Source organism: Zonotrichia albicollis, chromosome 5 (genome assembly GCF_047830755.1).
Source record: "Zonotrichia albicollis isolate bZonAlb1 chromosome 5, bZonAlb1.hap1, whole genome shotgun sequence".
Classification (NCBI taxonomy): domain Eukaryota; kingdom Metazoa; phylum Chordata; class Aves; order Passeriformes; family Passerellidae; genus Zonotrichia; species Zonotrichia albicollis.
The window spans coordinates 23,172,885-23,188,271 of record NC_133823.1 but is presented as its reverse complement, the minus strand read 5'-3'; the positions used below and the strand labels follow the sequence as shown (position 1 = coordinate 23,188,271).

Below are 15,387 nucleotides of genomic sequence, written 5' to 3'. Positions count from 1 at the left end.
TCTCTCCCCCTCATCCCTATATGGTCAACATTTGCCATGGTAGGTAGCCCTTCCAATTTTAAAGAACAAAGCAACAGAAAAACGTCCAAAATTCCAGATCCCTTTGACACTTAAACTCTCACTCAGTAGTTTGGTCTCAGTCAATTCAAAGGAGTTGTATTGTTTATTAGACTTGAAATGGAATCTATCCTATACCTTTCTCACCTGTTCATGGGATCCATGAACAGGTGAGATTTAGGGCAGATGGTTTTGAATAATTTCTCATGGAAAGGGGCAGCTAGTATTTGGTGTTCATTGCTCTCCCAAAACCTGCACAGATAAAGAATTGTACTTTAATTCTCTTTACAGAGTCCCCAAGATTTTGTTAAATAGTAACATCAATTAAATTTATTTTAGAACAGGGAAGGTTGGACTTAAACCAGTTAGGGCTAGTATTTAGGGAACTAGATTGTTAAGGTATTTGAGAGGTAACACTGAGTGACCTGCAGACATTACATTAAGGATATCCAAAATCACGATCACCACCACCAGTGCCCACACGACTGATTACGCTGCCCTTAATTAAGTGATTGACCCAAGTCTGCCACAGGAAACTCTGGCAGTGAGAGTGCTTTGTCCCTCTGATCCTGGGCACAGGCACATCCTCCCTCTAAGGCAGGGAAAATTCGGCCATGCCCCTAGCCTTGGGTGGCTGCTCTTGGGGAAAGGAGCAATGTGAGGTGATGATCCCAAACAGCTCTGGAGGCATTTCCAGTGTGAGTCTTTCCAGAGATGTGAGATGCCTACAGCATAGTACACACTGCTGGGGAAAGATTGCCTCTGTTTCCTTGTTGCCTGGATGGTCAGAAGGCTTAGATATGAGAAGCAGACAGGGTTTATCTTTATTTGGCACAAAGGGTGAAATGCAGTTTTCACAGCCTGGAATAGCTGTGCAGAGCCCCTTTATTTTTTTCCATTGCTCTGTGTGGAAGATGTATAGCCCCTCTTATCATGGCTTATCACAGCTGCACCAGGAGAAATGACACAGGGGATGTTGTAGGCCAGGGACCCTGACTTCAGCCTGGGGGCTGATGAAAAGCAAACGTGAGCTGTCACCATGAAGAATTCACATCCAGCTGCTTGTGCTGCCCACGGGCTCAGTACCCTGCTCTGTCTTAAACACTTTCCACAGGGGAGGAGGAGTGCACACAAAGCCTTTCTAATTAGGTGTTGTATAGGAAGGATGAACTCTTTCCCAAGTGAGATGGAGGATTGCACGTCTTCCCCAGATGGTGAAAGTATTTTTTTCTTTAAGGCAGGAGAAAATAAGCAGGTGTGAGTATGGGACCTACCTGTATTGGTTTTAATCGGCAACTTTAGGCAAACTCAGTGTTATCATCAGAAAAGGGGAAAAATAAACAGCTGAGCACTGTGATTCATTTACACTTCAAATATACTTTGAGTTGGTTATTCCTCAATTAATCAAATAGCTGGTGTATCCCTAAAGTAGTATAAAGTGACACGCTGTGTGAAATCAATTTTCCCTTCCAAAATCATTAAATTCAGTAGCCTGTGACTACATCCCTGCTAATTCTAGTACCGGTCCTTTCATCCTCCATTAACTTTGGCACGCCTAACAGGCTGTCAAAAATAATTTCCCAGAACGTAAATAATTCAGAAATTAAAAATTAATAAATAATAACAGAGAGCTACTGGGAGATAGACTGGGTCAATTAGTCAGCTCTGCATTCTGTTTCTTCGCAGCAGGGGGGCAGCCACATTCGTTACTAGAATCTTTCCTCCGATTCCTAGGTCTGATTTACGGCTCTTCATTACTGGATCCAGTCAGACACAATTACCTCCATCACTATCTCAGTTCCTAACTTCAAAGAAACACACATTTTCTTGTCTGCTTTTTTTCTCCTTGCAGCAGCCTCAGCTTGACGTCCCTGGAATTTCTTCCACGCGGACTAATTAATAAGACTTTGACTTATCATATTCACTTCTCTTCTTTGATGTCCTACCTTAGTCAATCATCCTATTTAATTAGAATTTCAATGATAACTTTACTTATCTCGTGGCTAGATGTAAATTAAAATAACGGGATTTTAATTCTCTTTCTTACAGGGTTATGACATTTTTGACAGAAAAAGTTTCAACCCAAATACGATATTATGTACTTCCTATGCTAGGACTGCATTCCACTAAATTGTTTTTCCCTTTGCTACAAAATAATTTTGCTTGTTTAACAAGCTCCACTGAAATGGAAATGAACTACAGCTTCTCATAACGTAATTTGCACAGGTCTGTGTTGTGGAAGGTTATGTTGATAGAAATTAGTATAATCAGATAGTGACACACACCACATAGTTAACAACGAAAGGGAATGGGATTTTTAAGAAAAAAAAATCAGCTCTGGAGAGACAGTGGAGCCAAGGACCTCTACTTTCTACCCTTTCAAACAGCTGCTAATACTTTTCCAAGATGTCTTGGTTCCTTTCCAAATTTATAGATCTAAGCCTGTTGGTTGCATCCAAGCAGCACCTGAGGTTGGACTCTGACTTCAGTGAGACATTTCCAAAACACGTACTGATACACTGTTCATGGAAATGGTATCCTGCCTGTGACTTAACAGGAGCGCCACAGCTCTCAGCCATCACATCTTTTCCTCTCTGCAGCACCCAGTATGCGCTTGCCCCCAGGCCTGCTTTCCTTCCCATGCCTCTTAGATTTTGCCAGTCTGGTCTGGTACAACAGCAAGTGAATGAGTGAAAACATGTCTCATTTTTTAATTGAAGCTTATTGTGGAGAAAAGCCCTAGAGAGATCCATGGAAAGAAGTTAATGGGGCAGTGGAACCCTCCTGGGGCCTGGTAGATTCCTGGAAGTGGTACAGAAGTGTGAGGAAAGTATAAGGGGACCCAGCCAGGCTTATCAAGCCTTTTGCTTTTGGGAACTCTCACTCTTACTCTGTTGGAACTTTACATGTGACCATGCAAATTGTTATGTGTCCGGTTAATCTCGTCTGTTTGAGGGGCCTGGAAAGGCCCGGGGCGGCCTTGGGGCAGCCCGCGTATCGAAGGACGAGAAGAGGCTTCAGTTCTTCTTTCGGTTTTTATGTTTATTAATTGTTTATCTAAAAGATGTTCTTTCAGCCAAACAAAGATCTGCTCAGCAGTCAGCCATGGGCACACTGTCTGCCCTCCCGGGCAGCCACGTATCTTTATACCCATTGTTACGTATACAATATTTATCATTTTTCCCCAATACCATCTATTCTTATAACTCGGTGTACTCTCAGTAATAACCAATCCAAAGGTGCCACCGTGGCCAAAGAAGATGGAGGAGAAGAGGAAGAAGAAGAAGGACAGGACACACCCCAATTCCTCCATCTTACTCCTCTAAACCCCCCTGTACATAAATCCTAAACCCTGTGTCTCACCCTCTAATTAACTAATCCCTTCACCATTCACCCGGTGAAGCCCTCATCCTTGTCGTCTCCTGTGCAGGACCAAAGTCCAGCCACCAGACACTTCTGGCAACATTCCAGGAGTCCCGAGCCCCCCAAGGTGGTCTCGGAGGCTCAGCATCTCAGGACTGAGATCTTGAGATCCGACAGTTATGCACATAGATAGGAGCTTTCAGTAAAAAGAGAGATCAAGAGAGGACCATGTGGAAAAGAAAGGATGGTCAACATATCAAGAATTGGTCTTAAACTGTGAACAAAGCATTTTTCTGATGCATTAAACAGAATATGGTGACAGCCTGCTGGCTGGTGCAAAATATATTCCATTACTAAACTGCCATCAGAGATGATTATCCTTCCAATTGGATGTGGTGGCAAAGAGGTTTATTGTTTTGCGCTGCGGATACCCAAGTACACCTGGAAGCCAGCCTCCGGTTTCCTCAATGAAACAGCCCACAACCTCAGGTGCTATGCTTCCGCTGACATCCTAGAAAGGAAAAAATTATTTTATAGGATGCCACTGTTACTTTTCTACATTGTTGGGCTGTGCATTTGCTAATCCATCCCCTTCATTGCATTCAAGGAAAGAAGAAAACACAGAAAGAGTTAACGAGACATGTTGGATGTAGAAAATGACTGCTCCCAAAAGAGATGGTTTGGTCCTGTGAAGAGGTAGAAGTAGCAGAGAACATGAATCACTTGACTAATCTGTACAAAATGGGCTTAGTGAGCTTCTGCTTCAAATCTTATCCCCACATTAGATAGCATTAAACCAGTTGTCATTAAGTTAACATTTCCAGATGCTCTGGTGAGCCGTTTGCCTGATAGCCCTGTTCCTCTTAAAAAAGAACTGAAAATGCTTGAAAAACTAGGCCAGTACATCAGCAGAAGCAAATGGCTGGAATTTAATTGGCAGTTTCTAAAACTTACACAGGTTGAGTTTAGAGCCTAAGTGGAATAAGTTCAAAAGCGTATCAATACTATTGTCAATAATAAAATAGTTACCTGTTGCACTGACAACATCTAAACTATTCTATCATAATTTAATAGTGTTGTTCTTTAACAATTGGATTCTGTTACCCTTTTATATTTAGGCATGATTATTTAATCTAATTTAATTGGCTTTCTTATTCCCCTCAGGGTTCTGGGCCTAGAAAGTTCATGTTAAATACTCTAATTGCTCTGAAATTTACTTGTCTTCTAAAATATGCTCCTATTTTAAATATACCCTAAAATCTAGTTCATACATATTTTCTCTCCTTTCATGAATTAAAAAACATTTCTGGTGTCCATGATTTGCACTTAAAAAGAGTCAATAATTAACCAAAATAATAATTATAGATTGAAAACAGGGAGGATGCAGTACAACAAACTGTGAGTTACATAAATAAGGGCAGAAGCACACATCAAAGCTTTCTGAGCACCTGCTAATCTCCAAAAGCAGAGCTGAAGCCGCTAAAGATGGCTGCAGCAGCACCCTACATGCTTAACATGTGGGTCCTTGAGTATCACTGTGGAACAGTGCTCAGGTCAGTGGGGCAAAAGAGCATTTGAGGGCTCACAGACAGGGGGCCCAACCCCATCCTCCTTGCAGATGGTGATTTCCCATTGATGCTGCATGGAGATTTTGACTGTGCGAGTCAGTATCAACTGTGACAGCAGCCACAAGGCATTCACACACACTGTGAGAGGGAGGACTTGGTGTGGCAGTGGGAACACCACCACTGCCACCAGAGGCTGGGGAGCAGAAGTGGTGGAAAAGTGTGCTTTAAAACCTCTTGGTCAGAGCCAGGTGGCCGGATGGGATCCAGATCCATTAGTAAGGTCACATATAGATAGCAGAGGTCAGATGCTGATTTCAGAACACAGAGGCAGCTCTGTTTGTCTGCTTGCTCCTCAGCTTGGCAGGGACCAGGGGTGTGGGATGGGAGCTGAAACAAACATCTGGGAGAAGTGTAGTTCAGGGAGTGTTTCTCCTTTCCTTCCTATTAATGAAAAGGTTAGGGGTTGCCAGAAGTACCTTCTATGTATTTAGATTTTAACGTGGCAGATCTGGCACCACTGGAATGCTGTTTCTGGCTACTGAGAAGCCATCCTATAGTCCCTCAGCTCCGGCTATTTCCTTTCTCTTCTTTTGTCAAGGGTCTACCAGAGGCTATTAAATAGATTTCATAGAACATTCTGAGTTCAAAGGGACCCACAAGGGTCATTAAGTCCAGCTCTTAAGAGAATATATGCCTATACAGAGATTGAACCCACAACCTTGGTGTTGTTAGCACCATGCCTACACCAACTGAGATAATCTAAGGTCAGGAAATGTGACCCAGCTCAGGACACTTGGGCGATGCTGATGGATGAACACGGGGAGGATGTATTAAGGGACAGTTCTACCAGCTGTGTCCTTTTTTTTCCCTATGTTTTTCCTAGGTACCTGTGGCCTGGAAATGGGAGGTTGAGTCAATGGACCTTTGATCTGACCAGCAGACAAAGGTTTATAACTTCATTCTCCTGTGTGAGCACATGACACAGGGAGTACAACCAGGAGGTGTCAGGCAAATGTGGGCATTGGGTAACTCTCCAGAGGGGCAGTTTCAGGATCAGCCTGTCTGCCGGGTCCTGTGCCGCTCAGGAGTGAGGGCATCTCGAGGGGAACGGAGCCTGGCAAGGGCAGCCCTGCAATGCCCCAGGCAAGGCTTTCGAGGGATTCTGTGGGATCAGCCTTTCCTTGTGCAAGTTTTGTGTAAGACACGGCTCCCAGGTGTGTCACGAACCACTGTGCCATGGAAAAGCCTGTAGGAGTGACTTGTAATTGAGAGCTTAAACAGCAGGATGGGGAACGGCTTCTGAACCCACAGCTTCCTAATTACCATAATGAAGCACAAACCCTTCTTTCCCAGGACAGAAGCCGATATTTTAGTCAAAGAGTTTTTCAGTAAAACACTCAATAAATAAAACGGAGGCCCCACGGCGCTCATTGGCCGGCTCCCGATGCCGCCGCCAAGCGGCGCCCCGCCCCGCTTCAGCCGTACAACATGGCGCCACCTGCACCTCCGTGCCGTACAACATGGCGCTGCCCGCCCGCCCCCTCCCTGGTAGACAGATCCAGTGCGCAGGCGCCGGTATTTCTTCCGGTCTCCAGCGCGCCGCCATTTCAATGTTGACCCGCGCATTTCCGCTTCCTCTTCCGGGTCCGGCGGCGCCAGGTATGGCGGTGGGCGAGTGAGGGCTGTGGGTGCTCATCCGCCTCCATCCGCCGCCCGGCGGGCGGCGAGCGCCATCCGAGGCCCCGTGGGGCAGCGGGGATGGGCCGCCGGCGCTGCTGCTGCCCGCGCGTGGGCCGGAGCGGTGACAGAGCCGCCGGGCCTGCCGAGGCCTCCGCGGTGGGGCTCCCGAGCAGGGCCCGCGTCTCCCGGGGCTGCGAGTGGAGCTTTTGTTGACTACAAAATACGGAGCGCTAAAGCTCTATGCAGTCTCTTAGGAGAGCGTGACATAATGCAGGCAAGACTGGGATGTTTGAACAGTGTTCCAGTTAGTCGGGTGAATTTCATTGCGGATCGCATCGTGCCCGCTGTCAGGCGATTTGTTGTTCTCTAATAGCGTTCTGCTGGTGTCGCTGATCAGGAAAGGCTTTAGTTTTATTAATATGGGATCGGCAGCTGCTGATTCACATCTGGCTCTGTACGGGTGATCCTGTGAGATGTGAATTCCTGTGTGAATATCCACCTCTTAACTAGTGCCCCTTTGGTTTTGGTTTTTTAGGGCTGAAAAATGGTGCAGCGCCTGACATACCGCCGTAGGTTGTCCTACAACACAGCTTCCAACAAGACCAGACTGTAAGTAAGATCCGGTGTAAGAAAACTCCTGTTGTAAACAGGTGATGCTTCCCTTCCGATTGTCACATTAACTGAGTGTTTCTCTGCTGTGTTCAGGTCCCGAACACCCGGGAACAGGATTGTTTACCTTTACACCAAGAAAGTGGGAAAGGCCCCTAAGTCAGCATGTGGGATTTGTCCAGGACGACTTCGTGGTGTGAGTATGATTACAAACACCTAAGGGTGTTGCTGTGCTGCAGGGTTTCTTCAGAAAAAAAAGAGCCTTTCCAAGTATACAACGGGCCTGTTAATTGACCAGTTCTTGTTGAAATAACCTTTTTCTTTAAAATGTTCAAATCAAATGTTGTAGAGTTTACTGGCAAAATGAGCTTTGGAAGCTCAAAGTTTTTTTAATGCTCTTGGTTTGCATTATTTTTAAATATAAACTCTTGTTTAGAAAGTCTGAAATTTTTAAAACGAGACAGGTCAGTTCTGTAGCAGATTTAAAAATGTAAATTAGACCTATTAGACTTGCAGAAAAAAGGATAAGCCAAGTTTATAAAGTATTTAGAAAAAAGGAATTAATGTTCCTAATGTATTTTTCTTCAGAATGTTTCCTTGAAGTAACACCGTTGTTTTTAACAGTTATGGGAATGCTTGAGTAATGGTGATCTTTGAGCAGTTCCTGTCTTCAAAAAAAGTCTTTCTTTATAACCAGTTTTTTAATGGAGCTCTTGTTGAACCCCTGTGGTGGGATGAAAAGATCAGCTTAGGGATGCTGAGGATGGCCCATGCAGTGAGCTGTGACCTTGGTCACTTTTTAGCGTCTTGAATAGTAAACCTCAAGTGTTGCTGGTTTTTTTGTGGGTTTTTTTTTTTAGCTATGAAAGTGATGTTGGTTTTTACGTGTCAGAGAAAAAGAATTTCTGTGCCATGACACCCTTGCTTACTTTTTGCTGTCTGTAGGTCCGTGCTGTGCGCCCCAAAGTCCTGATGAGGCTGTCAAAAACAAAGAAGCACGTGAGCAGAGCCTACGGTGGCTCCATGTGCGCCAAGTGTGTCCGTGACAGGTAACTCACACAAAGCCAGCTCTCTTACAGAATTTTTACATCTCTCCCAAACTTTGAAGGCTCTTGTCTGACCCTGGTGTGTGATTTTTGTCCCTTGGATTGGAGGGAGTTCCTGCATATATAGCTCCTTTGTGAAGACTTTTTGTATTGACTGCCCACGGTAAAGATTATTCTGTTCCGTGGTCCTGTTTTGCCTTATGCAGATCTAATTGAATTTTTCACTTGTTTGTAGTGTTTCGGGATTCACAGGTATTACTTGGCTGTGTGTTAAGCAGCTTTATGTGGTCAAGCTTTAAAATGGCCTTTGCCAGGCCTCACTGAATTCAGTTTTATTGTGTAGTAATTGCATATCCTATGCTTCCTTGGCAAGTTTGAGGAAAAGCACGACCATGAGTGTGTCATCTCTGTGAATGGTAAACAGAAAATCTCTGGGGTCAGCAGTCTAATGCCAGTTTTTTTTTTATCTGTAGTGCCAGCATTTTTTTTATTATTTTGGCATGTGTAAGTTCTAAGATGAATTACATTAGGCACCACTGAAGATGAGCTGTTACAGCTGCAGAGCCATAGCATAACTTTTCTGTGTTGAAAGCCACATTCTTTCTGAGTGTTTTCCCAAACCCTTGGTGAGCTTGATGGGTAGTTCTTAGTGCATGGGTATGTTTTATTCCTACTGTGCCTAAACCAGAAATTACAGCCACCTCCTTTCCTGTAATGGTCAGGTTTTCTCTTGCACCTGCTTAGGTATCTTTGACAGTTTTGTACTGCAGAGGTAGCCATGTGCACCAGATACTGACAGAAAGCATTTTAATGTTTAAGGGTAGAAGAGTGTGTGTGGCACACTGGTGCTGTCAGCCCAGAACCATCAGATAGTCTGTTGGTATGTGAGTGCTGGTGCACAGATCTGTCCCAGCTGGTGGTGGCCCTGCATGTTTTCCAGAAATAGTCATATTTGGGCATGACTTGACCTGCTAGGCTTTTCCCTGTTGATGTGCAAGGAGCTTTAATCCTGGCAGGGAAAGTATTCCTGGTTTTGATAACTGGATGCATGTAGTTCTGAGGAAGAGAGCTGACTTGTCACACCAATTCTGACTTCAACAGAATTAAATTAATTCTCCAGTTAGGAGTTCTGCTTTTTGCCTTTGAAGTTTGTGAGGATGGTAAATTTTCCCATGAGCAGCCATCAAGTATTACCTTGCTTGCCTTGAAGCCACTTACCCTAAATTTGCAGGCACTGTAGGCTGCCATCCCCAAACTGCTGTGTTCATGGAGTGCTACCGTCCCTGTCTTTTGCTGCTGGCAAGACCAGCAGTGGGTTCCCTTTTTATGTAACTGTGGAGCTAACACCACACGTGCAATGAATGTGGGAGATGGCAAAACTAATTGTAATTTGGTTTTTTTTTGTGTTTATACTTTAGTAAATAGACACATATCCTAAAGTCGTTTTTCTTTTCCAGGATCAAACGAGCTTTTCTTATCGAGGAGCAGAAGATCGTTGTCAAAGTGTTGAAGGCACAAGCACAGAGCCAGAAGTCAAAGTGAATCTATTTGTAGTTTCAGCCCAATAAATGAGATCTCCACTTCTCTTGTGTCCTGTCATTCCATGTGTGACTCAAAGCTGGTAGGAGCTGCTGCTGCTTCTTGCAGGTTGTACAGTGCAGAGCTGGGTTTTGCTGCAACAGAACCTGTAGGTCAGGATGCTCTGTTGAGTGCTGCCTCCTGGAAGGAAGTCTGGTTAAACAGGACTCTCAGCTCAGGCTCAGTCACGTTGAGGTGCTGGAATAACTTTCAGCAGTGCAAGTTTTCTTTCAGCAGCCGTTTATCAAGTCATTGGAGGACTTGGCTCAGAAAAAAAGTTAGGACTTTGAAAAAGAAGACAGAAGAGGACAGCTAGTATAAACCTAAGGTAGATTTTTTTTTTCATTGTATGTGGTATTACTCAAGAGAAGGGGGAGAGAATAGTCTTAGTTTCTCAAAGCCAATGCTGTATCCACCAGACAGTTGCCTCCTGCTACATCTGAATCTCTGGAAGAAAGCTCCAGCTGCTGTATCCTGCTAGGTCTTACTGGGCCAGCAGTTACAGGTATGATACCAGCAGAGCTCCATGGTGCAGCTAGGACAGACCTTTAAAGGCTTCCTGCTTTAAAGTAGCAATTTGGGCCTCTGGTATTGAAATTTGAACCAAAGTTTGTTGGTTTATCATCAAGGATGTAATTGTAATCTAAAAAGTGCAAATGGCTTTGCTTCATTCTGTTCTGGATAGAACTCTATTAAATGTGTCTCTTAATGCTGTCCAGGAGTGTTATAATGCAGTCAGGATAATTCTTGCTTTGCCTGTGGAGTGGTATCCTCAGCCCCCAACTCTGAATTTTGAACTGCTTTTAGTATCTGACAGGCATCTATTTTTACCTGTTTTTAACCAATAACTATTTTTTCAAAAAGTAGTGAGCTCTACCATGAGAGTAAGGAAGGAGGAGCAATAATAACTGGGCACAGAGGCTTACTGGGAGCCATGAGAGTGCCACTTGAAGGGGTTTCTGAGGTCACTGTGGAGTCTGCTCAGGCTGTGGCTCACATGTGTGCAGGTCTCTCCTGAGGGCATGCTGCCTTTTTACCCTGCCTAGCTGCCAGCTGCAGGCAGCCAAGGGACAGAGGACAGAAGGCTGAGTCGAAAAGCCCTTCTGGTGGCAGTGAGCTGGTGCTTTGGGTGAGGAGCCTGGCAACTCTCAGCTGCCTCCTGGGTGTGACAGCAAGAGGTGGCTCTGCTCCAGTATAAGTGACTTAGTATCATGCATGATGAAAGGAGTTGTACCTCCCCAAGGATTTCTTCACGGTGTCCCAAGGAGGTAAAATAATTGTCAATATTCTCAAAATGGATAAATGTAGCTTGAAGTATGTGAAGCATCTCTCCTCAGCTCAGGTGCAAAGGCTGTAGCTCATTAAAGGAGATTTTGAGCCTAACATTAATACTCTTAACATTTTTGGGTGCAGTTTCTATAGTTACTTTAGGGTTACACATTTCCTTAGTTGTCTGACTGTTCCAGTGCAAATTTTAGTACTTTAGCATGCTGGGAAAAAAAAGTCAACTAGGACAGGTGTGTGCAACCTGCCCTTGTTTTGCATTAAAGACTGAGATTAGAGTTTTCCTTCAGGCTTTTGGAAAGAAGTAGAAATGGAGGGAGAAGAATTTTGGAATAATGAGGATAAATGTAATATAAACATCTGTTGACAGGCACTGCAAGGGAGATTCTTCCAAACAGGAAGGGTAAGACTGAAAACAGCTAGCTGCAAATGGCATGATTGCCCCAGAAGGCAGCAGTTAAGAGTTAGGAGACGTGGTGTTGCCACTATAGGTAGAAATCAAAGCAGTCCTTAGGCAGTGTTTCAGTGAAATGATAATAAGGCCCGTAATTATTTTAAAACGGAGCAGTTGGCTGCCGTGTAGGAATGGGGCAGACATTTGGGGAAGGGCAGTGCAGTGGGAAGTGGGCTGGGTAGCCTGGCGAGGTGGGAGTTCAGATGGCCTGTGTGCTTTGGAACCGCTCCTGTAACCTGAAGAGTTCTTCCCCGCCCTTTCCCTAGAGAGGCTTCCCCTCAGCAGGGGGAGTTTTTCTGACGTGCTGCCTCGGTGCTGCTCCAAAGCGAGCTGAGGACAGAGGCAGCGGGGGCCGGGCTGGCCCGGCCCGATGAGGTGTGTGCACCCTTACAGGAGCGTGTGAGATGGGCTGTAACACACGGTACCCTGTTGCTCTCTGCAGGACTGCTGTGATGTGCCTTGTCCTGCCTGCTCTGTGTGCAGCTGCCGGGATGACCTCTGGCTGTGGTCAGGATGGGCACACATCCCATAGTGCGCCCAAGGGGCATCCCAGCCTCACGCTGCCCGGCAAACACAGGGACTGCGGTAAGTCCTACTACGGAACTTGGTCTGCTCGCCGGTCTGCAGCTCCCCAGCCCGACTGTGCAAACTCACACGCGGGACGTGGCTTTTCCTCCCCCCGCTGGAAAACTGCATTAGCACAGGGGTGTCCAAAGGGTGCTCGACCCCATGGCAGGGGCGGCCGGAGCGTCCCGCCAGTGACCAGCGGGCGGTGTCCCACCCGCGGCCAGGGCCGGTGGTGCCCGGGACACACTCAGGGCCCGGGGCAGCCACGTGGCTGCCCAGCCCGGGGGCGGGGCCTGCTCATGGCCGCTCCCCCAGCCCCGCCCCCGCCCGGAGCCGATACCCTGCGCCGACACGTCAGGGCTGCCGGGTCCTGGCAGGTGAGTAAACCGGATTAGACCCTTCCCCGGCGGACTCACGGCGTTTCTATGTCTTTATGCAGACAAAAAAAAAAAAGTCAGAATCTGTAATTTAAACCTGGTAGCAAGTTTCTAGTGCTTTGCTTAGTTTGTCCATTTAGAAAGGGATCTGTTTCCCCCTGTCAGGACGCGCAGCCCATTTCCGTTTCCGCCTTCGTGTCGGTGTCGGTGTGGGAGCGCGGCGGCGGCGGCGGGAGCGAACAGCGCCGGCAGGGAGCAGCGGGGCCGCGGCCGCCCCGGGACCGCACGGCGGCCATGGAGACGCTGTACCGCCTGCCCTTCGCCGTGCTCGAGTGCCCCAACATCAAGCTGAAGCGGCCGAGCTGGGTGCACATGCCCTCGGCCATGACCGTGTACGCGCTGGTGGTCGTGTCCTACTTCCTCATCACCGGAGGTGAGGCCGGGCCGGGCCGGGTGAAGGGGAGGCCCTGCTCACGGAGCGGCTCCCCCTCGGTCCTGTCCCGGGTGGCAGAGCCGCGGCTGAGCCCTGTCCGGGCCCGAACCGCCCTTAGAACACGAACCTGGGCATCCCCCAGCGCGCCCGCGGGGTCGGGGCGGCTCTCGCTGCTGCGAGTCCAAGTCGGTGCTTGCTTTCCTTCCCGCAGGAATCATCTATGACGTGATCGTGGAACCTCCCAGCGTGGGCTCCATGACAGACGAGCACGGGCATCAGAGGCCGGTGGCTTTCTTGGCATACAGGTAAGAGCCCTGTTCCCGCCAGCGGCGTGCTGCAAATGCCGAAGCTCAAGGGAATAAGCCCCGTCTTGCCGAGCTGTGCATCCTTCCCTTCCCTTCCCTTCCCTTCCCTTCCCTTCCCTTCCCCTCCCCTGCAAGGCAGGAGTTGATTTATATCAGTTCTTGGTTTGCCAAGAACTATTTTTTGTGTTTTACAAAAACCCCACCCAACCAGCATTGAAACTAGTGGAAATAAAACGACTTAATCCTAAAACTTTTAAAAATGAAATGTCTGGTAAAAATAAATTGTTTTGGGCTGGAGGTACTTTGGAGGTACTTTTTTTTTTTTTTGCTAGTCAGGTTGAGCTTTATACTGTGGATGCATTTGATCAATTTTTCTTGCAGAATATGTAATGTTTGGGAAGCTTTCGTTTCTTACGTTTTAAACTCCAGTGTACTTGGGCCTCTGGTGGGGAACATTGTTACAAATGTGTAACAACAGGGTCTTCCTTGTGCCCTTGGCTTCTATTACTGAAAATGAGCTAGAGACTCGTGGTAACAAACTGGTCTGAAGAGAGTTAAGTCTACTTTTTTAACTGGGGGGGATCTATGTATGTGGAAACAAATAATGATTTTTGTTGAATACTAAAAAGTTGGTTGAATCGGTGAGGTCTGTGACATGGTTGATGTGACAGATTTTGGCTTGGACTAGATCTGTGCTTCAGACTGGGTTGGATTGTTGCAATGTTGGTGAATCAAGTTGCTGCAGGGAGTTCTTAGCACTGTCACTTGTCAGTGTAAACAAGACAAGAGAAGATAAACTTGTTTGTTTCCAGGATATGAAGCAGTAATGATAATCTTTATTTCTCTATGACCATCCACCGTAGTTTCATCAATGCCAGGTTTATGAGGTTGCTATTTAGGAGGATGGGAAAATGGCTTAGTGACTGTGGGAAGCAGGAGACTCATGATCCAGGTGCAAGATTCTTTCTGCATCTCAGCTTCCCCACTCTCCATCTCTTTCCACTTGTAAGAAGGAGGTGCAGCTGCCTGGGCTGACAGAGAGCCCCAAGGGGCACCCCCAGGCTGGTCCTGCAATGGATCCATGCAGGCTCAGCAAGCAGGCAGCAGAACTTCCTGCAGGATGTGTGCTGGAGCCAGCAGATGTGCTTCCTGTGCTGCTGTTGTGCTTTGAGTGGAATTTGTGCTGAGAGGAGGATTGAGGCAGTCCTGCCTGAACATGGGCATGGAAATAAGGAGGTGGTGGTGCCATGCCTTGGGATCATCTGTATAACCTGGGAGCTCCTTGGACTAGGTGGTTCTGCAATCCAGTGAGCTGGGTGGTAGCTGTTGGTATGCACAAATATGTATAAATCCTCCTGAGTGCTGCACTGGGCCCCTTGCAGACTCTCAGTTCTAGACATTAATGTCTTGATTTAATTGTATAACATTTATTACATTTTCCTACTTATTTTAGTTAGAAAGTCAGCCATCAAATTTAATCATCGTGTGTGCTTGTACAGCTATAACATGTTGAGTAGATAGGGTTTGAAATGTAAATAATTTCTTTAATATTTTTCTGACTATTTTTACTTTTTTTTTCCCCCTTTAGAGTAAATGGGCAGTACATTATGGAAGGCCTTGCATCCAGTTTCCTCTTCACAATGGGTGGCCTAGGATTCATAATTCTGGATCGATCCAATGCACCAAACATCCCCAAGTTGAATAGGTTTCTTTTGCTCTTTATTGGATTTGTGAGTGTGCTTTTGAGCTTCTTCATGGCCAGAGTTTTCATGAGGATGAAATTACCGTAAGTGGTTTAACTATCTTCTATCTTTCAGTCTTTGTTCTCTTTTGAGGCTCATGTGTGCTGTGTTAAATTTAACAATAACAGAAAGTATTCAGCTTGAATATAAGTTGCCTTTTCCACTGCTTTTTTTTTTGAACAAGCTACCTTGAGTGAGGTGGGATGCTTTGGGAGTCAGCTTCTCTAAGATCATGCTGTAGTTAAAAAAGGGTGACAGTTAGAAAATATGATTACTGAGTCTGACTTGCTCAGTGTATCTTAAAATTCATTGTATGTACTGGTC

General features: G+C 46.2%; 2 protein-coding genes across 4 annotated transcripts in view; both read left to right on the top strand.

Moving 5' to 3' along the window:
• The window catches only part of RPL34 (ribosomal protein L34), a 132,710-nt gene extending 122,803 nt beyond the window's left edge, over positions 1 to 9,907 (top strand). Inside the window, exons 1-5 of one of the 2 annotated variants that reach the window (XM_005484684.3) lie at positions 6,534 to 6,647; positions 7,204 to 7,277; positions 7,374 to 7,473; positions 8,223 to 8,326; positions 9,781 to 9,907. In XM_005484684.3, coding sequence (XP_005484741.1) covers positions 7,213 to 7,277; positions 7,374 to 7,473; positions 8,223 to 8,326; positions 9,781 to 9,865 — 354 coding nt within the window. In that variant the 5' untranslated portion in view covers positions 6,534 to 6,647; positions 7,204 to 7,212 and the 3' untranslated portion in view covers positions 9,866 to 9,907. Of the gene's footprint in view, positions 1 to 6,533; positions 6,648 to 7,203; positions 7,278 to 7,373; positions 7,474 to 8,222; positions 8,327 to 9,780 lie in introns of those variants that run through there. The other variant, XM_074541064.1, reaches the window with a different exon arrangement.
• A 2,565-nt stretch (positions 9,908 to 12,472) lies between these two features.
• The window catches only part of LOC113458989 (oligosaccharyltransferase complex subunit OSTC), a 56,484-nt gene continuing 53,569 nt past the window's right edge, over positions 12,473 to 15,387 (top strand). For both annotated transcript variants that reach the window (XM_074541062.1, XM_074541061.1), the window contains exons 1-4: positions 12,473 to 12,583; positions 12,749 to 13,016; positions 13,228 to 13,321; positions 14,910 to 15,107. In XM_074541062.1, coding sequence (XP_074397163.1) covers positions 12,506 to 12,583; positions 12,749 to 13,016; positions 13,228 to 13,321; positions 14,910 to 15,107 — 638 coding nt within the window. In that variant the 5' untranslated portion in view covers positions 12,473 to 12,505. The remainder of the gene's footprint in view (positions 12,584 to 12,748; positions 13,017 to 13,227; positions 13,322 to 14,909; positions 15,108 to 15,387) is intronic.